We start from the raw sequence: 25384 nt of genomic DNA, 5'->3' as shown, positions 1-25384 counted from the left end.
CAAGACTATACCCTAACTTATCTAAAGAAATAAAATAAGAAAAAATAGCATCTACATTAGGGTCAATGTTTACATAGCCTGAAATTTGATGACCTATAGTTGCAACATAATCTGCTGCACGATTAGCTTCTCGAAGTATATGTTTACTTAGCTTGTTTATTATAATGCTTTTTTAGCTATAGACTTAAATATTTTCAGAATTTGTTTTAGGTCTAAGTTATCAACTTATAGCATTTTGCTTGTCCAAATTGTTCCTGTTAATATTAACTAAATATGGCCTATATATGTGGGTCGCCACCTATATATAAACATGAGATAGGATAAGGCACAGGTAAAGCTAATTAAGGCATGCATGGCTCTACCAATTTAGCTTTTAATTTAATTGTAATAAGCTTAATCAAGCACAATTATTTGTAATAAGCTCTTAATCAAGCTGTTCAGCAAAACGCTTAAACAAGAACTCCGAAATGGAGGGAACAAACCAGGACAAATCGTGATAGCCCATTGCAAGAATATGACTTCAACTTACCTTAACTTAAGTCTAGGATAGTAAACCCTAATCCTATCTTCACCTTTACCGCTGAGAAAATCGTTTGTCATATCCCTTGTCTCATTAGTTATCGATATTAAGTTTTTGTTGGGAAATTTCTATTGCCCATGAAAGCTCCATTTGCTTATCGATGAAATCAAAATGCTCCTTAGTCCTTTGATTTTTTCCAACCTTAAACAAATGTTTTAGGATGCTAATAGGGTAATAGATTATGTTACCTCCTTGAGATATTCTACATTTCTACGCCAATCCACCAAGATATCATTCATTTTTTAGATATTAAGTTTTTCTTATTTTACCCTTTTAGATAAGCTAGATGACGGTTTTGAAAGAAGATGTACATCTTTGCATATCTTACATTACATTTTTTAAAAAATAAAATAAAATAAAGGTTTTGATATACAGTGAAAAAATATCAATCACCACATATAAACTTAACTTTCATAGGATGTTGTTTGGAAAAGTGTTAATACAATTCCATAAATTAAAGGGAGAAAGAGAGCTTAAAAAAATCATTTGCCCTTTTTGTTTAATCCATAATTAGTTTGTGCCTATATAGTTAGTTTGTGCCTACGTTGACATTATCTTTTTGGCTTCACTTGCTAAATTCAATTTTAACCCATCAACTTATAATTATGATCATTATTATTATGTCATTGCTTACAGCATCACTAAATTACTTTTAATTAAAGACCACTTCCTAAGACGAAATTAAAATTATGGTGACGACGTTAACATCATCTGCATGAAGTGATGCCAATTATATTGCATCATGCCTTACGATATATTGCTCTCTAAATCAATTTTTTTTCGACCAGTGCCACTTAAACGTACCACAATGCACACCAAAAACAGCTCCAATTTGTAGGTATATAAAGCACTAACTAAAGTGTATAGCTAAGCTAGGGCGGTGATGAGTATGTTATAGTGGCTGACACAAGTGAATTATCGGAAAGTTTAATTTGCGAAAATGAATTAATCTAAATTGAACTAAACTACAGAGTAAATTTAATTTCATTGAACCGAAAGGTAGTAATGAATGAATGAGCTGAATATAGAGAAAAAATCAACTATAAGGAACGTATATAACTGAATTGAACTAAATATATTACTTTGTAAAACTAAGTTGAACTGAATTACTACTAAATAAGTTTAAAAGAACACGGTCTAACTTTCCAAGTACAAACACGTATAACAACACAAACCAAAATCCCCGACACTAAATACATAGAATTGAATTACCCCCAAGAACCAAGCATGCACCCAAATACCGACACGTAGAATTCAAACGTACAACAGCCAATCATAAACCGGCATGTGACATCATATCGCGGCATGCACATGTTTGCAGTTCACGCGACAATAGTACAAGTACGAACACTTTGAAAAAGGAAAGAAGCTAAGAGATCAAAAGTGGACGAGGTAGAATAAGGGTAGTAGTAAGTGTACTAGGAATCAGCTTTTGCCGCTGAATTCAAAGCAAGATGCAGTAAGTAGTCTAGAGAGAGTTATGAAACAACTAACAACAAATATACTACTAGGTTGATGCTTCTCACATCAATTCAAAAGCTTTAAACGATAAAAAGATAGAAAAGACAGATGTTCGTGCATCAAATGTAATACCATTTAGGTAACAACAAACCCACTATATGCGCCCACCATGTGTTACATTGCACCCTTTGCATGCCTTTACCTAATTACCTAGCTTATATTACCTAGTTTTACGTACAATAATTCACTATAATTATTCTTCTGTAATTCGTACATTCTCATCAATTTTATTGCATGCTTTTACTTGTACTTCTATGTTTTTCTTTCTTATTGTTGATTGTTTTAATCTAAGGGTGTTATTGTAGTTTGTAATGCTTGTATATGTTTAATTAAGCAAACCTAAAATTAAGGTGTTTTGAGTGGCATATATAAGAAAGGGAATAGATGTAACACCTACTTTAATTTTGTTATCTATTTTTAATAAATTGAGTTACATGTATGCATGGGAATTGAGAATATACAATGCATTTCGTAAATTTTTTTACAAGAATGAGAGTTTGCACTATTTACAACCCCATAAGAGATTTCTTCCCAAGATCACTTAGTTCAGTTGGAAAGCTGCTAAAGCTTATAATCCGACAAATATGTTTAGATCACTTAAGTATGGGACAATTTACACGTGTCACATGAATTTCAACAACTTATGCCATTTCTTCTTATGAGGATATATTTACTAACATAATTTTTTTTTTTTTTTCGCTATGGTCTATGGCTATATATTGACAATTTTTTTCTATTACAATTCAGAAGTGAATCCTGCTCAACAAGCAGAAGCACTACCGCTTAATCCATGGAGTGAAAGCAAAGATTCAGAAGGGTTTGTAGAAAATGTTCTTTACTACAATCATAGGCACCTGTACCCCCGAATGTTTAAAGGCGCGACAATGACACCAACGTCCAACGAACAAATTGACGTCGAGTATATCTCTATGTTTCCTTAATGGAAAGAGCTAAGAAATTTGATTGAAAAAAGCTTATAGACTGGTACTGGTTGTCGAGGCAGTATAAAGCTCTTCTATAGGCTGTGTGGTTTATCTCTAGTCCACTGCCTAAAAGATGTGAAAATATTGAACAAAAATAACTAGACTTTATTGAATTTTCTGAATGTTTAATCCAATCACTCAAAATCTCATAACTTTTCTCTTTTAAAGGTAAAAGGTTTGCTATTTGCTAATAAACACTAATTCACAAGTATAATTCTGAAAGCTTAGGGTCCAAAGCTGCAAAAAAACAACTAAAGTAAATTAATACAGCTAATCAGGGGCTTAAAATAACAGAGCTTTGTAATGATAAAGCTTGATTAAGATTAATCAGGAACTCGAGAGTTACTTTAAGGGTACATGACCAAATCTTTCAGATCATACAAATTTGCCGTGACAGCTAAATTTGGATGTTAGTTTTAATCTAATCCACAAAAGTATGACTGTTTTAATCAAACTAGAAAATAACTGACGGCTCAAATGATGGTCAGACAGACAATCATTCCAGCAAATTATCCTGAACAAACACTTATCAGTACATTCTCACTGTGAACCAGAATCACAAGATATACTTTGTTCAGCATAGGCTGTAGCATATCGTTGCACTGTCGTTAAAGGACAGCTTTATATGTACAAAGATGCAGCAGACTTGATTAAGTTCAAAATATATCATTATATACCCTCAAGGGTTAAGATACACTAATCAGCCGAAAAAGAAAAAAAGTTCAAGGGGTTCGTGTGAACTATCAACTTTGGGTAATAATACTCTTCCCTCTACTCAAACTATTTGGGAAGGATATTGGAAAGTTATTATACAGAAGAGCACTGGTTGGCTCACCTAAACTTCAACTTGTAATATCAAAAGGCAAAGTAGAGACCTGCCGATCAGAAAAGCCCAGGTCAAATAGAAAATGAACAAGAAATCAACGAATAGGAATGAGAAACTCAAAGGTCGAATAAGACTCAACGACAAAAAATAGAGCAGCCAACCACTAACTTCTAAATGTATCACTCCATCTGAAAGATTATTAAATTATAATCAGCATCGAGGCTTTTGCAGGCGGGGTCGATTGCAAAACATCCGGCCATTGGCTCTCACAAATATAGCTATAGCAATACTTAAGCTTGCCCACATAAGCGAAAAGAATAGGTGTCGCCACTCTAACCGAGCTGTTGATCAACATTGCAACAAAAGATGTTTTTTGTAAGCAATTATTCCTAAAAAAAAATATCTGAAATCCAAAAAAATGCAGCACAAAAAAAAAAAAAAAAAAAAAAAGGGCATTGACATAAAGAAGGTGCCAGAAGCAAAAATGCACTAGAATTATGCTCAAGATCATGCCAGATGGACACCACTTCTGCTTCACATTTAGACGACTGAATTTCTCAGGAGGCTGTATTATTTTGATATGCACTTTCCTATGCAACACTTTCATCCTACCCTTTGCGGAGGCTGACATTGTTTTTTATGCTGGTCATTTTGTGAGAAAAAACCTTCTAACAAAATGGCGCCATGAGATTTAAAGTAATTATTTTTTTGTTAACCAGGACCTTTGCCTGAATTCGGCCATTGATCGCCACTTTCTGGTGTTGACTATCACGTGCAAAACACGTGCCTTCATCAAAAGCCTCTTCTTTCTCACAATCTTACTCAACATCATGTATAAAATCAAATTTTGGTTTTTAAACAAAGATTAATTTCGATTTTCTTATGGGATTAACCGATTAAGGCTTTGATTGATTGATTGATTAATTTTGATTTTCTTGTATAAGGGAATTAGAAAGGGGGATCAAGGAAGAGAAAAGGGGGTTAAGGGGTTGCGCTGTTGGCTAAGTCCGAGGGGAAGAGAGAATGAGGAACATACAGAGAGGGAGCACGGGTAGCAAAGGTCAGGTAGCAAAGGTAGAAAGAGTGGCTGAGGGTGATGCAAAGGGGGTTATGATGGGCAGTGTGATGGGTTTACAGAGGAGGAGATCGAAAAAGGGAGCATGTGAGCATAGGTATAAGGTGTTTGTGTGGGTGACAATGTGGTTGCAACTTGTGCGATGGTTAGATAGTGGTGGTGTAGTGGTGAAAAGGTCAAGTTGGTGGTGGAATGGTCTTCAAATGCTGGTAGACTGGTAGGAGAACGTAGGACATGGCTAGGGGTGGTGGACTAATGGTTAAAAAAGAAAAGGAGGAAAAATTGAAGTCACATGCCACTCACATGATGGTTTTGGTCAATAAAGAAAAAGAGGAAAATGGCGGTCAATGGCCAAAATCAGAGCAAAGATCCAGATGAACAAAAATTTTACTTTTATAGGTCCCAAAGTGAAACATTTTTTTTAAGGTCCTTTCTCACAAAATGGCCAATATAAAAGATCCTTTTTGATAAATTTTCCTACATATTATTCCCATGGATAAATACGTTGCATTATGGCACAATAAGTATCCCATAATTTTGGTTCTTAACTTATACACTCACTTCAAGCATTCCATTAATACCATACTCACATTTATGTTAATTCAATGAGTATTATTGAACATATGTTTGGAGAAGAAAAAAAAATGTCATAATGTGTTGATTCCAAACAATTAGATTCCACTTGAAAATTGGTTCAAAATATTTCATTCAAATATTTGTAATGGAAATCCACCATATCTAAATGGAGTTGATGTCTTTTAAAAACTGAATTGTTGAATTCTAATTAGTTTCTTCACAAAATTTGTATGTTTGTGTTATCATTTATTAGACGCATACTCCCTAGTTGGGTTTTTTTTTTTCCCTGCATCTATCTTGGAATTAATTTTGCCAATTATCCGTGATTTAAGATAAATGTAAATATAAAGACCAAGACTCCCAATTCTTGGATTCTTCCTTTGTTAGGTCAAAAGGTGAAACAACAAAGTACACCAGAAATAAACATAGGATACGAGAGCAAACTTGTAATTTTTTGGTCTATATTATAAAATCTAATATAGGAAAATGAACTAGAGGAACAGACAGCATAAGAAAAGCCAGCCAAAAAAAAGAGTAATAGTATGAAACACACCTTGCTTCAGAGACATGAATGCGACAACGATCCCAGCCAAGACCAAGGAAAAAGCTAAAGGAAGAGACTACAAGAAGAAAAGTCATCAGATCATTACACTTTTAATTGACTTGAGTGATAAAAAGAGACTTAAAAAAAAGGCACGCATGGTGAAAAGTAGCCATTGGTTCTAGCTATAAGAATTAGTTATCACTCACAGCAAAAGCCTCAAGGCCTCCTTTTTCAGGTTGTGCAGTCATATCTCGGCTCGTAGAAGCAATGAAGTGTCCATGCACCATATCAATGGCATCCTGCAAACATGAGAGGAAAAATTCAAATACAGATGATCCAATTTTAAGAAATCTTTTACAAGAGCATAAGAAATGAATAAGTATGAAACTGAACAACATGAGATATGATGATCCTGCAACCTGGAGAGTCAAATGCAAAAGAGACAACATAAATTGACTCTGAAAATTAGTCAGTTACTTTTAAATTTTTTTAAAAGGACTAGTCAGTTTAATTGAAATGCATATCGAGCATTAGATTTAAAAAAAAATAGGTCGGAATAGTTCTCCTTAAGCTCCTTTCCATTCCACTTACCTATTGTAGATTCGTACACCGAGGAGGGAGTGTATGAAAAAAGGTGGATCAAATAAGAGAGAGAGAGAGGGTAGTAAGCAGATGTATGTACAGAAAAAGTTAGATAGATTGTAAGGTAAGGGGTAAGATATTACAGTGTTCGCCAAAAATAAAGTAGAAGTGGGAAAAGCAAAAAGAAACACCCCAAAACGGAAGGTGAGTGATACAAAAAGGAATGGAGGGAGTAATGCATGTTGATTGACATATTTGAAGAAGGCAACTGAAGTACTAAAGTACACATGGTATGGATTACTACACATCTACTACCTCCGTTTCATATTATGTGCAAATGAATGTTACACATTATTTGCAACAAAAGTTTTCTTTCCTTTTTAAGTTATCATTTCTCTCTATCTCTCTCTATATCACATGCATCTCTATCTTTCTCTCTATATTTAACACTCACAAACAAATTTTGCCTAGGAGTCCATGTCAAAGCCTTTGTTGCACAGAATATGAAACAGGAGTAGTGTTATTTACTAGTTTCTAACCAGCTTCAATTTCCATTTGTCTAATCCTCAATAGTTGCCCAAATTATTTGAAAGCAACATGTTACCTTTCCTTATCAATCCAAACTCAAAATTAATACAACTCACTCCCTTGAAAGTAAAATTTTTAAAACACAGGAGGTATACAAGAGACAAAACTAACAGATAACATATGTCGATCAAAAAGAAACTCAGCGAGCATATACAAGAAAAGGTACTGAACCTGTTTTGTTCCATCACAAAAGTTGTTCAGATAATATCTAGAAAGTGCATTCCACCCATCCTTAAGTATACCTTCAAACGTTCGTTTGCCATATCTGAAAATTACAAAGTTGCATAAAACCAATTTGTATGTTAAATATTAACTTCATCATTAATTCAAAATAAAATAAGTTATCTCCCATATAAACTAATAAAAATAACATTACATACTTAAACAGACACAAAACCTGTGGTGCAAAACATAAAGCAAAATAACCAGTCAGTGTTAACAGATTGATATTTTGTATCAATTACATATTAATCTATCCACAACCAGGACCAATGTTGAGAGTCTATCAACAAGGATCGATGTTGAAAGTTTATCAACACCCAAAGTCCAAAATCTCATCACTCAATGAACAAATATGAAAAATCTCCTTGTCAGCTTGACCCGATATTGTAAGTCAATGCAAAAAACAAACATAACATTTCTTAATTTAGATAAGATATAACTGCCATTAAACAAGGAAAATTACAAGGAGCAGACCACCAAAATCAAGCAAAGCGAATAAATAAACAATGCCAAAAGAATATCCTCAAAGATAGTAGGGCTCATTCTGAACCAATCAATGGTATAGTAACTTTCACCTTGTACAGATGAAGGTACCATAGTGCCTTGCCTGGACTAGGCAAAGGTACAAGTTAAGGAAAACAAACATAACATTTCTTAATACATATAAGATAATATTGCCATCAAACAAGGAAGATTACAAGGAGCAGTCCACCAAAAGTCCAAAATCAAGCAAAGCTCAAAGATAATGGAGCTTGTTCTGAACCAATCAAAGGTTTAGTAACTTTCACCTAGTACAAATGAAGGTAAAATAGTGCCTTACCTGGATTAGGTTAAAGTGCAAGTTAACGTACCTTCCCTAAACTAGGCAACAACAAAATCTAAGCCTTAATCCCAATGATGGAGCAGGCTACATGAACAAAGATTTCATCTCCGATAGTTGAGCATGATGCTCTCCTTCTATTCTCTCTCAACCCTATTTCTTCATAACATTCTTAACTCAAGTCATCTTATGTCTCCCTAGGCCTTTTATGAGACTCCTAATCCCATTTTTCTATGCTCCTTATCTGAATTCGGTCTTCGTTTCATATGCCAAAACTAGCATAACCGGTTCTCCCTTATATTCATTCAATATCAACATCTCCAACTTTCCTACGAATATCTTCATTCCCAATTTTATCCATAAAGTGATTGTCAACCATCCATTATCTCTACAACTCCATCTTTCTAACATAATTGTTCTTAGAAAGTCAAACACATATAACATAAAACATAACTGGTTAAATAGCCATCCGGCAAATTTTTCCTTTAACACCAAGGGGTATGCTCTTGCCACATAATACCCTAATTGTAGCTATCCATTTGGTACACTCCCTTCACCTAGGTCCACCCTGATTAATGATTTAGTTCCATTCTTTTGTAGAATCAAGCCAAGAAAACTCTAACACTCACTTTTGGACAACTCCTTACCATCCACAACAACTTAACCCCCTTGACTCCCTCATGGTGCTAAATCAATACTTCATATGCTCCTATTTATCCCGACACAGTCTAAACCAGCAAGATTCCAACATATATCTCCACTACTCCAATTAAACATTTATCTATGTATAGTCTCAAATCATATGCCATGGTGCCTCATCCTAGATAGACCATTTTACTTAAATTGCTACAAAGAGAAAAGAAAGTTAATGCCGACCCTTCATGACAATGAATTGCGATCGAGAAATCCTTCATTACTTCACTGCAAGTCCTACCACTTGTATTCACATCTCGATACAAATCCTTAATTAGGTCCATATATTTTTTAGGGTTACCTTTCTCGGTCATGTCCACCAAAATACTTCTCTTGGAACCTAGTCATAAGACATCAGAAGGACAAAGAAAATCATATGCAAATCCTATCTCGCATTGTATTACTCATCATTTTCCTTATCTCATGAGTCACTTCTATAGTTGAACACCTTGAAATAAATAATAGAACCAAGGTTTGGAGACTATACTCTATCATTCTCTTTCACAATCACATGATGTAATTCATAAGCATTATCCCATGATTGTTAGAACAACCTTTGCTCTTAACTCGGTACAAAGGTATTTTATCTACAATCCTATAGGATCTAGTTTGTCCTCCAAATCATTTTGAATAGATTTGTTAAATACTCTTATTTTTCCTTAACACGTCTAAACCTAAATAGGAATATCATGTAGACCAATTGCTTTCTTTAGTCACATTCTCTACCACCTCTTTCACAATTCTTCTCATATACTTCTAACTGACTTCAAGATCATCCATTGGACAGCTCATCGAAGCATCACATCCACCTGTTCTTAATGTCTTTATCCTATAGCAAAATCCTTTAGTCTTTATAATTTACATTACCTATGGGTCCTTGTTCATCACTTGTCTTCTTTTTGCCATCCTATAAATATCCTTTTCCCTTTCCTATAAATTCGAATACAATTTTTTTCTACCACACTGCCCTTGACTTTAGAACTTGTATTTTGCAATGTCGCCTCATTCCTACAAATTCCTCGGGCCAAATAACATTCTATTTTCTTCTTGATTGGTGATTTAGAGTCCACATTCCACTACGATGTATCCTGGTACACCAAAAATTCCTCTTTGATTTTCATAGAATCTCCTTGGCCACTCTAGAGAAACAATTCCTAATCTTCGTCCAAGCCAAGTCAGGTTTCATCTCTGATTTCGGCTTCTTTTACCACTATCATTAAAATTCTTGATATTGTCTTCTTTCAAGTTCCACCATCTTATCTTGGTTTATCTTAGTTTTTTCCTCTCCTTGACCCTGCCTTCTTACGAACTTCCAAGACTATAGATTATGTGGCGCGGCTATACACTCTGCTACCTATCTTCACTTCCTGTTACGAAAAAGACTATTTGAGGTCCATTTGTTCCACTTCGAAGTCACCAAATCCAAGCCCTTTTTATCTTAACCCATGCAATTTCTAGAAACAAATCATATGAATGTTTATGGAGGGTAAGGGTTGTTTGTCAATTTCATAAATACATGATTTGCAGTGGGCACCAGATTAGAAGGCATTTATTCCCTCTTAATTGCAGATTGTTGCAACTACAGTAAAACTAGTAAATAACAATCACCACATTCATCTTCTAATTAACAGCAGAAGACGTCCCAATCAGAAAGGGAAAAAAAATCCTATATATAAAGTGAAAAGGGGTTTTGGGTGACAAATTTCACTTTCCCAAAATACCCCTCTCATTTTTTTATTTTTTATTAAAAAAACTACCATCCTTTAAAAAAAAAACTATCTTTGTTCAAAAAAAAAAAAAATTCCCGTCTTTTCTTTTAAAAATAGTTTTTAGGGAAGTCAAATTTTATTATTTAGCCTACATGACATCATCAACATATTTTTTTTAATAACATATTTTTTTAATTATATTTTATCAATAATTTTTAAACCCACTAATATTACCCACCAATATTTTTTAATTAGAATTAAGGAGATAATATTGTGAAAAAACAGAGAATCGAGCTTGATAGATTACTTATATTGCAAACGCACGCATTGCGTGCGTCTCTTAGTTTGTTAATATAACTAGAGCATGGTCTATCAGATACAAGTTATACAGCAGAATCGGGCAAAGCACCAAAAATCTTTTTTAACACTGATGGCAACAAAGTCAGATGTTTAATTCTTCATCCAAAGGAAGACATCTATTCAAAGATGTCTATACAGAAATGACAAAAGAAGATACACACTCCTATGTAAATAGAGCATGTATAAAAGCATCCACTTGCTTAAGGTGCCTGACTTTGCCAGCAAGTTGTATCAAAATGGGAAAGCAGTCAAGTGTGATAGTCAATGCATCTAGTCTGAAAGTACCCTACCTCTAGAAAAAAGGAAAATAGATTGGAGCAAAGAAACTTTATTTCAAGGGGTATAAAAAATGTACCGAACCGTAGATAGGTTACTATAACAAGTTTCCAAGGAATAGCTTTTCATTGTGAACTCTTGAATCAAACAACTACAGGCTTTGAAAAACATAAGTTACTCCTATTATGATAGTATTCCCTATAAATAAATAAACTTTAACACCTTAAAAAATTTGAAATATTTATTTGGCTTTTACAGAGGAATGTGTTTTGACAAGTTGCCACTATCTTATTCCAACATATTACATTTTAATATCACTTGGTGCTATCATACAAATTCAAATGTTTTAGGAATGAAGCAATGCTATATGCAGACAACAGGAAAATTTTGTAAAACCCAGAAAATTGATAAACTAGGTGGATATGTAAAAGAAATTCTTTGTTTTCCATCATTTTGACATGCTAGGATGCTCGGATTCGGGTACAGGTGTCGGACTCGGGTATGGGTTTCAGAATATTATAAATTTAAGGATCTGCAGACACGTTTTGAAAGAGTCCAAAGGATCCACGGACGCATTTTGAATTTGGACTTTGAGACACGGCAATAAAAAAAAACATAAAAAAAAAAATAAAAAAAAACCCACAGAGCTTAAGCTAAGTAAAAAAAAAGGTCGAAGTAGGAAGTAAAAAAGTATTTATTTTTCAGATTTTTAAAAAAAAGGATAAAAGAAGGGGGAAAAAACAGAAACAAAGAAAAGAAAGCAACAGTAAAAAAATCACGTGAGTCTCCCACCTACCCCCCACATAATTACTATACCAAGTATTTCCCTACCTAGTCCCTAGACTACCTACCCCCACCCCCATTAAAAAAATAAATAAAAGAAAACACAAATTGCACAGTTGAATCCCGTCGCTAGAAAAGAAATCCGACAACCTCTTGGTGTTGGACTGCTCGCTTTTCACTTTCAATCAAAACCCCTAAGGTTTAGGCTCTTGGTTTGGTGAATCTTCCCTTCTATTTTAAATCTAGGGTTCATGACTGACGAGCCCACTTTTTCACCCAAGGGTCCGACCCGGATTCCGTGTCTGCACCCGGCTGCATCGTGTCAACACCGGTACGCCGGGTGGTTGGCCAGTCCGAGCATCCTAGTTGACATGCATAAAAAAAAAAAAAAAAAAAAAAAAAAAAAAAAAAAAACTACACCTAACAAGTATAAATTAGATTGCAATAATTCGTGTCAAAGAAACCACTTCAAAGTTGGAGATAATACAACAAACACCAAGGCCAATCAGAATTTCCTAAAAGTTCAACTCATTTCTACTTCATTCCATTTTTAGAAACCCCTTTTACTATCTTATCCTCCCCCACACTATTTACACCTTTTAACATACTCTTTCATACTTCATCAATTTTTTCTTATACCCACCCAACTTTTTACCCCATCCTCTTACTTAATTTTCTTTTTTCTTAAACCCACTCACTTTTTCCATACATTCCTAAAAACAAGAGTCTACAATAAGCGAGTTGAACTTTTGGAAAAAGAAGAATTATTTTAATCAAAGGAGCATTTCCGGCTAAAAGAAATGCGCATAGGCACCATATACTCCACCATAAGCACAGAAATAAAATGTGTATGTCCATAGCAAAAAACAATACATACCTGACGTAATCCCCTTTCAGAGCAGGAGTGCCAGAATACTGGATGCTTACATTATCCCCATGATTCGCCCACACTATAAAGAGAGAGAAAAGAGGAAATTAATCAACACTGTTGCATTATACTATTAAAGTACTAATACAATATAATGATGGTCACTTCAGCACCAAGAGTACTTATAAACCTTTAGTTGCAATTCCAACATTGTTGAATGTGCATAAGTGGGAAAATATCTTCAAGAAATAATACAATAATGAACATAAAAAATTCTAATAATCAAGCACCATTAAAAAAAAAATAATAATTAGTACTCACATATTTTAAAATTCTCATCAAATTTAGGATGTGAGCTAATGGTCTCTTCAGCACCAAAAACACCAATTCGCCTTAGTTGCATTTCCAACATTTTTCGTCCTATCATGCTCTGTTACCACAATTCATGAAGGTACAGAATAACACCAATAGTGTTAGATCAACAAGAAATTTTAAACTAATCCAGACTATAGAAAATAAGATAGCTGCAGTGAAGCAAACTAAAGAGATCAGATGAAGCTTGATCACCACAAACCAAAGGTGTTGCAAAGAATTGCGCACAGTGATATCAGAGGAAAGATTTTTTAATCAGCACCCCACGTAAAGGAGTTCAACTAAAAGCATAAATGCAGTCTAATGGATTCTTATTCAATTATAGCACAAATAAATCAGAAACCATTCAGCAAACCCACCTGTGTGACATTGGTGCGATCCAAGCAATCAATACAATTACTTCTCACAACACCAGTTTGCTCCTCGATTTTTTCTCCTTTTTCATTCAGCAGGAGATATCTAAGACATAAATCAATTTACAGCAATAAATGAGTAGTCCTATGTATGAAAAATAACAGCTAAAAAACACATAGGATTTTTCAATACACAACTAAATAGTTTCCATCATCTAATAACCTTATAACTTAAACAATTTATTTGCCAAACATGAAATAAAATTTAATCAAGACGTAAAAAAAAAATGGATGATTTCGAAGACTAGAAATACCATAGGTATCACCGTATCATCAATACAAAAAGGGTTGATAACTTGATAAAAAGGAGGCAAGACAATTCAAAATTAGTATTTCTCAACTAAATCAAAACTTCTACTCCAGTTAGCTTGACTCGATATATTAACAAGCCAACTCTAGCAACTTTTATAACTCATGAGAAACTTGCAAAATTTTATAAGCATATTTAATAACTCCTCTATTTAATTATGTACTACTTCGTGTGTTTTATTTAATACTTCGTTTTTATTTAGTTGCAACACTTCTACTTTTTGCAGTATTCATTAAGTTACTTTAACTGCCTTTGGTGATTTATATTTACTCTGGCAAATGTCATATTTTTGGATTCTCTAACTTTCAAGTTCAAGTCGAATTCACATCATTGTCATTCCAAAATAAAACAGAAATGTCATTCTGAAATTCAGTGCATAAACTACCCCTTGCTTAAACAAAGATTAGAAATTAGTAGGCATTGATATTACTGCCTCTGCTACAACAAAGACAAGCAAAAATATTTTAATAATAACCTGAATCCCATCAAGACAAGCACAAAGATGTGGTTACCGCATTACAAGAAAATGGAAAGGAAAACAAGAAGAAGAGGGGGGGGGGGGGGGTGGGGAGGAGAGTCATACCTATTTTTGTTCAAAAATTCTGAAATTTGATCATACAGACGCGAAAGTCTCTCAAAATGAATGTGTCCACATATCCTATGGAAATCAAAGTGCAAATATCTACACCAAAAAAAAATGATATTAGCACAAAGAAGAGATATTGCATTAAGGGGCAAAAGAACAGAATATCTCAAACACCTTATTTCCTCATTTGTAATCTGCTGCATTGCATTCCCATACATCTCACACAATTGGCCCTCACCACCAGTCTGACAAGAATAGCAAAAGGGCTAAGATTATCAACAAAAAAAATTTATAAATGCATTCTTACGCCGTACTGACATAAAAAGCAAGGACAATACATAAGCTGTCTGCCTGTATGCATTTGCTCATGCATGAACATCAAGAGTATATCTATACAAATTAAGATCCTATTCAGATTTCCTAATTTAATTTTGGAAAGTAGTCCCTCGTAATAATATAAAAACATTGATACTGTATTATATTTTTTGGGAAAAAAAAAATTAAAAAAAATAAAGTCTTGATAATCCATTTTTAAGGGTCTTATAACCAAGAAGAACTTGCTCCTTTTTTGTATTAAAATGGCAGGAGTTATATGGGTTTTCAGGTAACAAAAGAATAGCACAAAGGAGAGAGCATGAGGAGAAAAACTGAAAAACATAACAGCTGTAATATAATTAAATCATGTGGACTTATATACAAAACAACATAAGCCCAGATAAGCACTCACTGCTATTCTCTCAATGATAACTAAGTCATTAAAAAAGATACTCCTGCCGTTTCTATATGTTCTTATTTTGACTTTTTTGTGAGAGAATCACCGTCAAAGCAAGAAGATCATTTTAAAACGGAGGGAGTAACAAGGTTTCACAAGCAAGAAAGATAATTTGACAACTGGAATAAGTCCACGCAAAGAATAACTTAAGAATGAAGCCAATGGGATTAAGCAGAAACATGTCAACTGAAGCATATGAAAGTTACCATAATTCTGTAACTGACACCTATTTTCAATGATACTCTCCTTCCCATAAAAATCTTATTTCTCAACTTATGTTCACAATCATTGATTGATGTATAATTCATCTACCATGATACCTACAGGCCTAATATAGAATTCCATATCCATAGGAGTTGTTGGCACACCTTATTGACAAGATCAACAGCTAGCACAGCACCATATCGTTTTCTCAAGTCCAGAAAATGCCTTTCAGCAACTTGTGGCTGCATAAGGCACAAGTCAAATACTTGATTAAAAGAAAAGTACATTAAATAATCAAATTATAAAACTCATGTAAGTCCCACCCCTCTGGTAAAATTTTTAATTAAAAACTCACTGCTTTCTCTGGATTCACAACTTCAAATTTTGGTTTATATTTCAGATTAACAACTTGCTCCCACTCGAATGGCATTGACCCACGAACCTGCAGACATTATGAATAGGGTATCACTCATAGCTACAATCTACATACAAAGCCCACCACATAGATGCAAAATAAGGAATATTCATCCAATTATCCGCTCTAAACAGAAAGTCAAATATCACAATTTATGATAACAATATTTTCAATAAGGCTATATTTAGTTCACCTTATTTTAGTACCTTATTACTTGTTTTCAGATCAGGAAAAAAATAAATAAATAAATAAATAAAAATAAGTTTAGATAATGCTTAATCGTTTTAACTCCGCCAGTGGGTTTCCCGCTGCCAGTCCTTAGCTTGGATAAAGGAGGAGGGTTATGGTAGGCCAGAGTAAAACTTTGTCACATCGCTTGACATGAGCCACAATGATTGAGAGTAGTACTAGGATGGGTGAGTTCCTGGGAAGTCCTCCTATTGGTTCATGCCGTCAAGCAGAAGCATTTCAATGCTTAATAGTTTTATGTGCAATCTTTTATTCCTTAATATCTTTAATCCCGTAAGGAAAACATTATGATAAATACATATCTTGAAAATACACATTAATACAAATCAAATTAGAACCCCATTTAATGTATTTTATCATTATGAATTAGCATACATATAAGGTCAAAGTTTAGAGGAATAAGGCAATCAGATCGGATCAGATTAAAAAAAAAAGTTCAGGTAAGATAAAAAAATAAGTTCAAATGAGTTCAAATAAGTAAAAATAAGGAAAACTAAGCATAGCCTTAGTTAAAGTCCAAACTAGATTTCCAATAGGGCCTCCATATTAGCAAACGTCAAGAAACTTCAATATCTCACATTCTGACCACATAATCCTTTAGGCCATACCCATTAACATTAAGCCTTTAAGGTTGGCCCACAAGAATAAGATTTTGTATTAAGTAACCACTATCATCAGCCCCAGCAGATCAGAATTTCAGATGAATCGGAGTTCAGCAAAAGAGGTAAACAAGTTCTTTCTCATATTCAATGATTCCCTCCCATATATACCATGGATCTCACTACTGCATCATAATGTGGACCTACTCTTCGTACCAATCAAAGAATAAACAACAGTTAACACCAATAATAATAGATATGACAACCTTACATCCTTAAATTAACCAGCATTCCATCACAAATCACTAAATAAAATGGATAATAGTCCCAATATGACTTATCTTATATGCATAGTAAAAGACATACATAAACCATTTATAAGAATTGATGTAAACAAATAAAAAAAAATAAAAAAAAAAAAAATTATAATCTTTAACCAATTGGAATCTAGGGATCCTATTGCTTATCATTAAAGACTTAAACCTATAAAAAGAACTTTTCAAAATCTCCCACAAAGCAAAATCAATAAACGATTCTTTGCTCATCATTAAAATGCCACTTTCCACCCTAACCCCTGACAGTGTGTTACTCAATTACCTGCACAAAAGATGCTGTATAGCCATTTATCTGCACAATTTGCTCAGTTTCAACAAAGTTTGCAGCATATCCATCAGAATCAGCTCCTCTTCTCCACATTCGTGTACCTTAAACAAAAATTGGACTTCATAAATCATTACAATGACTTAGTTGAAGAAGACTAGCCCCATTTCCTACCACTGGAAAGTGAAAGATGCACACATTCATGTTGCTTGTCTTCCTTAAAGCTGTTGGAAATTCTTAGGGAGAAACAGGTAAGCAATATAGGAGCCTATCTTTTTTATATAGTTACTAAAAAGAAAAAATAAAAAAATAAAAAAAGAAAGAAAAGAAGAAAAGGCGTAGCCTACCAATGAAGAGGAAAACATGATACATAACCATTTCAGTTTCTTGAAAAAGTAAGGATCAAAATATTAGACACCATAGTGTCATACAATTCATAAACTCTTCTTCAGAATTCTCCAAAGAAGTACCAAAACAATGAATTACAGAAGAGAAAGTTCATCGTCCTTATGGAGTTACATAACATGACTGGTTTTGTAACACACAAAAGATATTAGGTATGTAGTAACTTGTATAGAAAATAGTTGCCAATTGGTATCCCCATCCAGATCACCCTTCCCCCAACACCCCCCCCCCCCTTCCTTAGCCAGAAAAAACTACAAAGATTAAGAAGAATGCTAGGTAATCCTTGTGGATAAACAAGAAGCTTTTCCAGACAATCAAACTACATCTTGCACTCAAATGTGTGCCATGGACTCAATTCCAAAACATTCACAACATTTGGAGCATACAGAAAGGATTTACTTGACCTATCAAAGGAAAAATTCTACTCAGAGCGGTGAACTAACTCATGTAGCAAGCAAGGTAGAGAAACCTCAACCATCAAACTGGTAAAAAAGAAGAACACCAATGCTAATTCCTTGCAAATAAACCAATATCTAGCATTTTTAGGCAGTGTATTAAGAGAGGGGGAAAAAAGAACCATATACGTCATGAATTGCAATTTCTTATTTTCTAAGTATTACTGTTCTGGTATAGTTCAGTTGGCATTCAATTGCAGATCAGTGGATTAGGGAAAACATCATTACTAGATGTCATAATTATTAGCCATAAATTTTGATGAGACTAATAAAAAGGTTAGTCATCATATTTCATTCAAGCAATTAAGAGTAGGTTTCCAAGTACATTGGCAACATATAGCTTTCCAATACTCCTAGTTTTATGAAATCCTTGCTTCACACTTTTAAAGGTCTTGGGGTCAATGCATAAAAGATATCTAAGGAGAAATTAATGTGGACAGAAAACAATTGGCACAAAAGGCTCCTGATGGAGAAGTGGAGTCAATAAAATAAAATAGCATACCAGTTCTCCTGGTACATCTGCGAGCAACCAATGTAACATCAATAGTATCTTTTCCTATAGCAGTTTGGAAATTATGGAAAGCTTGAGACGGTTAAGGACCCCAGTCGACTAGGAAGATATCGATGAAAGTTGCATCCAAATCACAGAAAAACTAAATAAAAAGGATACTTCCTTGAAGAATGGGAAGCAAGTATGGATCAAGCTGCAAAAGAAATAATGCTCTTCGTCACTAATCTAATTCAATAATAATGCAACTGCAAGAGTAATAAAAACAGCAGAAAGAATAATAATAATATTAATAATTTACATTGACTGTGATGCTGAGTCAAGTCAGAAACCAACAACACAGATAAATAAGACGCATAACAAACCTTGTTATCAATAAGAATTTCCATAATGAAGTTGTTCCAGCAATATCTTGGGTCTGCCTGCAACAATAATGAATAAGCATTGACAATTTTTCTATTTTTATAATCCATAAGGCCCAAAATAAAAAAATAAAAAATAAAAAATAAAATAAAAAAAAAAACACTGGCAATCCTCAAGCAGAAGTGGAAATAACAAATTAACTAAATTCTTGTGCATTGCTCTAATTATATATAGCACCTAAAAGCCCCAAATGCCCCATCCCAAAAGGAGATGAAGATGATCTCATAGCAAGCCTTGATGATGTTCATAATACACACACATCTCATATTGCCACAAAAGGGAAAGAAAAAAGTCACGACCAATTGTTCAACAACAACAACAACAAAGCCTTAGTCCCAAAATGATTTAAGGTCGGCTAACATGAGTTGTCATAAGGAACCGTCTGAAAAGGAACAAGAGCATAACAAGATAATCAATTGCATAATTGTTTGAAGCCAAAAAAAGGTGTATAAAGTGAGAAACAGAAAGAGCATACAAATAAAATTTAAGAGAATTTTAAAAAGAGGGTAAGGGGATTATAAAGGTGAGGAGCAAGATGTGAGTAAAAACAATAAGGTTTGAGAAAACATTAAAAGATGAAATAAGTAAAGTTTACAAAACACGAGTTGTGTAAATAATAAAAGTAAATACTAAAAATTTGGAAAAATTAACCACAATAAGTCAGAACATAATATTGGAAGACCACCCAAAGTTCAACTTATTGTGGTTACTTTTTCAAAAAAAAATAAGCAAAAGTATATATGTATATATATTAAATCATGAAACGTCTTTGACGTTAATTTTCTCCCTCCACTCCACCCTATGCAACACCATATTTTCCTCAATCCCCAAAGCACTCATGTCGCTCTCAATCACCTTCTTCCAAGTTTCCTTAGGTCTTCCCCTAGACCCTTACCTCTCGCAATCCAACACTTTGCCACTATTCAAGCCTCTTTACCGGAAGTAAGAAGGTTACAAAGACTTAATTCCCAAAATAACTTGTTTAATGGTTCATATGGGCAGGCTAATTGGTAACTTTTATCTTTGATAATACTGCGAATGCATTTAGGGGTCGTTTGGTTGGATCATTTGGAATGGGTTGGAATGGAGTTAGAATCCATTCCATCTATTTTTTTGTTTGGTTAAGCTTTTTAGTAATGAAAAATCTCATAACCAAAGAGTTTTAACTCTACCCCATACCTATGGAATTTCATACCCACCTCTCCTCCTAAGATTCACAATCCATTCTATTAATTAATAATATAATCCATTCCAACATTAAAACCAAACAACTTTAGACTAGTATGGGTTTTAGAATCCATACCTCCCTAGTATGAGATTGCATACCAATCCATTTCAGTATAATAAACCAAACACTCCCATAGTCGAAGTTTTTTCTTATGTTTTTACTAACACTAAATATTTTCCACAATTACTTACTAGTTACTACTAAAAGCCCTCTAGAGATTACATGCAAAACATAAGCTATGGCCTATGATAATCGAGATATATAAGAAGCTTCGCTTCTCTATAAAAATAGTCTTGTTTATTCTATCCCTAATAGTGTTCCTACTCACCCACCTAGAGACATCTGATACACTCGTTTTCTTAATATGATCCTCCCTAACAACCAACATTTTAACCCATTTAATAACGATGATATCATAATAGTAGTACATGAAGTTTTCCCTTTAGCCTTAAAGGTACACTATGCACAAAAAAGCATACAACAAACTCCATTTGAACCATTAAAAATTAATATGTTAGTACATATTGGTCAAGATCTTTATTTATTTGCAAAATCAACCCACGTTAACTTAATTTACTCACTTATGAGTAACTCCTGACATCCAATATAACTACCAACTCAATTGAATCCTTCTAAGCGACAATGACACTCTAAGTACCCAGCTTGCTCCAAGGCTTAGTATGCAATCATAAATTTCCAATGCAAAAGATCATGTCACCTGAAATATCCTACTTTTTTTCGCCTTAGAAAATGAAAACTACCAGCATATAGAAGAAGCAAAATTCCTTTTGTAGTTTCAATTTTCAATAGCAAAGGCTGCCTCAAAATTCTTTCCAAACACTAAGGACATGTTTGGCCAAAAGTTTAAAATAACAACTTTTGATTCAAGAAAAATTGTAAAAGTAATTGTTATGTCGGGCTGTCAGCATAGTTGCATTACGTTAGTTGTTTTTCCCAAATGATATCATGCTGTTTTGCAACCAAGATTAGGGAAACCTAGGATACTTGCAATGACCACTGTTGATCTTTAAAGTGATAGCAAGTTTTAGAAAATTTCAGAAAAGAGCGATCTGATACTGGTAGTTGGTGATCTTTTTTTGCATGATTTGGCTAATTTATTCAAGTGAAAAATTATCTTCATATGTCCTTTTTTTTTAAGGGGTTATCTTTTTATATCTAGTATTGACTACTATTAGGTTTTCAGTTTGGTGCTTTCTATAGACATAAACTATAGGCTTCAAAAAATATTAAATGCTGGCACTTGGCAGTTGCTCCGCTTGAAATTAGGCTTTATTTTTCTTCATTATATTAAACTAATAAGCAAAAAAATTGGATGGATAACTTATAAGATTATTTGAGCAACATCACATAAACTTATAACACAGTACATACATTAACAAATAAATCATCAAAAATAGCAACCTTTGAACACCAAACTCTAATTCGGCATTGTAGCCAATAATATTAAAATGGAGGCAAAATTAAAACGTGAAGATACTAAATAGTTGCACAACAATAATGATGATGATGGGTTCAAAATACATGTTCATAAGTAAATCTGACCAACTAAATGAAGATCCGTTGATGACAAAGAATAGGATTACCTGTCTCCAAAGAGGGAGTGTCTTTGCTTCATCGCCTAAATCGTGCAATCTCTGCATACTATAATTGACAAATATTAGAAATTCCTAAACCATTGCATGCTTTACTATCTGTCCTTCCCCCCAACCCTCTGCCTTACCCAGTCACCTGCTGCAAAGCTGTAATAAGGGCTACAGTCAAAATACATAATTCCCTCATAAGTCTCACAGAGCTCCATCCCTCCCCCAAACAAAGGAATACCAATTGACAAAAACTCAAGCACTAAATCAATAAAATCAGGCATATCTTTATGCCAATAATAAACAAGCTTTGAAGCTGCCTTATGATCTAAAAAAAAAAACCCCAAAAAGGTAGCAATCATCTGTCAAAACAAAAGCTAGGGCAAAATAATATCTTGTCAAGTTATCATCTTGCCAAAAATCCATAGAACTCTGATCCTTAACAACTGTAACCTGCTTTCAGCTAATAGAAGACCATGGGAATATAAAATCCACCTCCCCCCCCCCCCCCCACACACACACACACAAAAATATATAAAAAATTAAAAAAAAAAAATCTCAATATTGTTCAGTGATGAACATAGAACCACTCATGAAAACCAATCAACCTAACGGCCACACCATATACCTCCAGGGTCCATAAGTGCCTTAGCAGTTTCTATAACAAACACAAACCCGACATTATTCTCAATATTGTTCAGTGATGAACGTAGACTACAAAAAAAGTTAAATCAGGTCACCATTTGTCTAGTAGTGTGGGACAGAGTAGGCAGACTTGGTACTAAGCTTCTGTTAAGTATAATACTCCCAAAGACTTCCCAGTATCAGTATTCTGAATCTGATATTCACTTAAAAGACAACACTAAGTACTTTATTACTTTCACAAATGAAATTTATTTTGCTTCTTAAGTGGGTAGTTAAATCGGAAGATATGTAACTTTATAAAGACAAGAATACTGAAATAACGAAAAGCAGAAAAGAAGGATAGGAACCAATAAGATACCTAAGTGTTAAATTGACATCATAAGAGAAATACAATCCCGGAGTCTTCTCTGCAGCATTTAAAAGAGAGGAAAATTCTGTCTCCTTACTTTTCTGCCAAAGTTGGTCAGCCTAGAGTGAGTTTCAATCACTTTTAATGGAAGAAGTGTAAAAATGAAATAAATAAAAAATTCTTAGTGATACCTGCTCTGCGGGGGAACTCTTAAGAGAATGGTCACAAGACAATATCTTCATAGATGAAACTTTATAGATAGGATGGCCCAAGTAAGATCCAACACATTCACGTTCAGTTATCACAAATAAATATAGCCCTGCAATGTTGAACACAAATGGGTTGTAGATCAACCAGATCAAAAGACATCAAGCATTAGGTGCAGCTTATAACTGTTATGAGAGATTCCATGCATTTCTTCAGCATTCCATCAGAGCTTAGACCAATAAATCAGACACTTGAGCAAAGTAAAATTGAATTAACAAGTCCACGTACAATTATAATTTCCAATATTCACAAACTACCAGAAGTTAATCCTTGCAAATTGGTAATTATATTTAGGTCCTTCAAACTATGAAAAATTGATAAGCTTATATACCATTAACGAACATGATTTCAAATTTTGTGTGCTACGCTTAATACTGACTTTACCAAGTCATGAACCCGGAATGAAAACACCCAATCTTGCCCATTCCCCCCCCCCCCCAAAAAAAAAAAAAAAAAAAAAAAAAGAGAGAGAATATTATTAAGATAGTTGATATAAAGTCCATTCTTGCTAGTATTCTAATCCACTACTAGTTTAAGAAAATAAAGACAAATAATAATAATAATAATAATAATAATAATAATAATAATAATAATAATAATAATAATAATAATAATAATAATAATAATAATAATAATAATAATAATAGTGAGGCAGTTTGCAAAATAGTGGTCAATTGATCAACCAAAAATCTAATATGCCGATAACTCTAGGCATGTGATGGAAAAGGAATAGCAAAAGCCAATGCCATAAAGCTTTTAGTACAATGGGAATGGGCAACACAACATGTATCAAGATTGGAATTCAATATTGTTTATAAAATAGCAAGCACGACATATTAATGCAAGCAACCAAGTAAATTAGCTTGCCTGCCAAGAGCTTTAACATGCCCATCACACCATAAATCGACTGAATTTTTGGTACGTGCACAGCGCTACATTGGGGGAGTTCATCTGAAAAATACATATACATATATATACGATTTCAATCAAAAAATTCTAAAAAAAAAAAAAAAAAAAAAAAACAATAATCCCATACACAAATCACCATCTTAAAAAGTAAAATCATAAACAAACAGACCAAGAAGCTTCATGGATCCATCGACTCGGCTGACCGACAGAAACGAGCCGCCGGTGCCATCAGTTGGTTCAATAACATACTCATCTGGAAATTCCCAAAGCCTCATTCTAGCATGTAGTTTGTGTCCAGCATCTACTTTCCCCATCATTGCCAATTATACCCCACTTCACTATCAATCACAAAAACAATAACATCATTTCAGATCCATCACTCACTCACTCACCAATTAAACAGATAAACCACAAAAATCTAAAAAAATCAAGCATAAAATCGAAAAAAAAAAAAAAAAAAAAAAAACTCAAAACAATTAACATATTAAACAACCATAATCAAACTTTTTTTAAAAACTATTAGGCAAAATTAGTCTGCTTTTCAATTCAATGATCAAAAAAACACATAAACAAATACTATAAGAAGATGCATCTAAGTTATAAAATGTTATCAAGGTGTATATAAAATCAAAAATTGGAGTAAAATTATACTACTTTAGAAATAAAAGGAGAAGAAGATGATAGAAACGTACCGGAGAAGAAAGGTGGGAATCGGAGATTAAAGAGAGAGAAAATAAATAAAACCGGGAATCTGGAATTGATTTAGAATGACAGAAATGTCGTGCACGTTGAGGAAAATAGTGTCGTCAAAGGTTCCTGATTTTTGAATTTTAGTACTCCGTAAAATTGTTCTCAGTTACGAGAGTTAAGGAGATTCAATTGAATTTCATCCTCCCCCTAAAATAGTTTTTAATTTTTTTAGTCAATTAACTCAAATTAGAAGTGTCTTCTAAATACAAGTACGGAGTAGATTTTTGTTATTTTCTACTTTACCGGACCCAATTAACCCCTTATGATATACTCCCTTTGTTCTTAACATTTAATTATTTGATTTAAAATTATTTGAAA

The 25384-nt window shown here is 33.7% G+C and overlaps 1 protein-coding gene across 2 annotated transcripts; it reads right to left on the bottom strand.

The window, feature by feature from the left end:
- Positions 1-3385: 3385 nt before the first annotated feature.
- Positions 3386-25226, bottom strand: LOC110715459 (phosphoinositide phosphatase SAC7-like). Of its 2 annotated transcripts, XM_021894049.1 has the most exons (22): positions 25009-25226; positions 24486-24654; positions 24275-24358; positions 23332-23459; positions 23150-23241; positions 22150-22207; positions 19260-19316; positions 19057-19090; positions 18889-18969; positions 17524-17630; positions 16019-16105; positions 15828-15905; positions 14862-14932; positions 14685-14783; positions 13738-13837; positions 13328-13436; positions 13016-13088; positions 7447-7540; positions 6312-6404; positions 6115-6181; positions 4077-4251; positions 3386-3959 (listed from the first exon to the last, which is right to left on the bottom strand). In XM_021894049.1, exons 2-21 carry the CDS (start codon positions 24631-24633, stop codon positions 4121-4123), a joined length of 1791 nt encoding a protein of 596 aa, XP_021749741.1. In that variant the 5' UTR covers positions 24634-24654; positions 25009-25226; the 3' UTR covers positions 3386-3959; positions 4077-4120. The 2 variants fall into 2 exon arrangements, with proteins under 2 accessions (XP_021749741.1, XP_021749735.1); XM_021894043.1 differs by having other exon boundaries at positions 3386-4251.
- Positions 25227-25384: the final 158 nt, after the last annotated feature.

Source organism: Chenopodium quinoa, unplaced genomic scaffold, assembly GCF_001683475.1.
Source record: "Chenopodium quinoa cultivar QQ74 unplaced genomic scaffold, ASM168347v1, whole genome shotgun sequence".
Classification (NCBI taxonomy): domain Eukaryota; kingdom Viridiplantae; phylum Streptophyta; class Magnoliopsida; order Caryophyllales; family Amaranthaceae; genus Chenopodium; species Chenopodium quinoa.
Note: the sequence above shows the minus strand (reverse complement) of the source record. Positions and strands in the feature narration are given on the sequence as shown.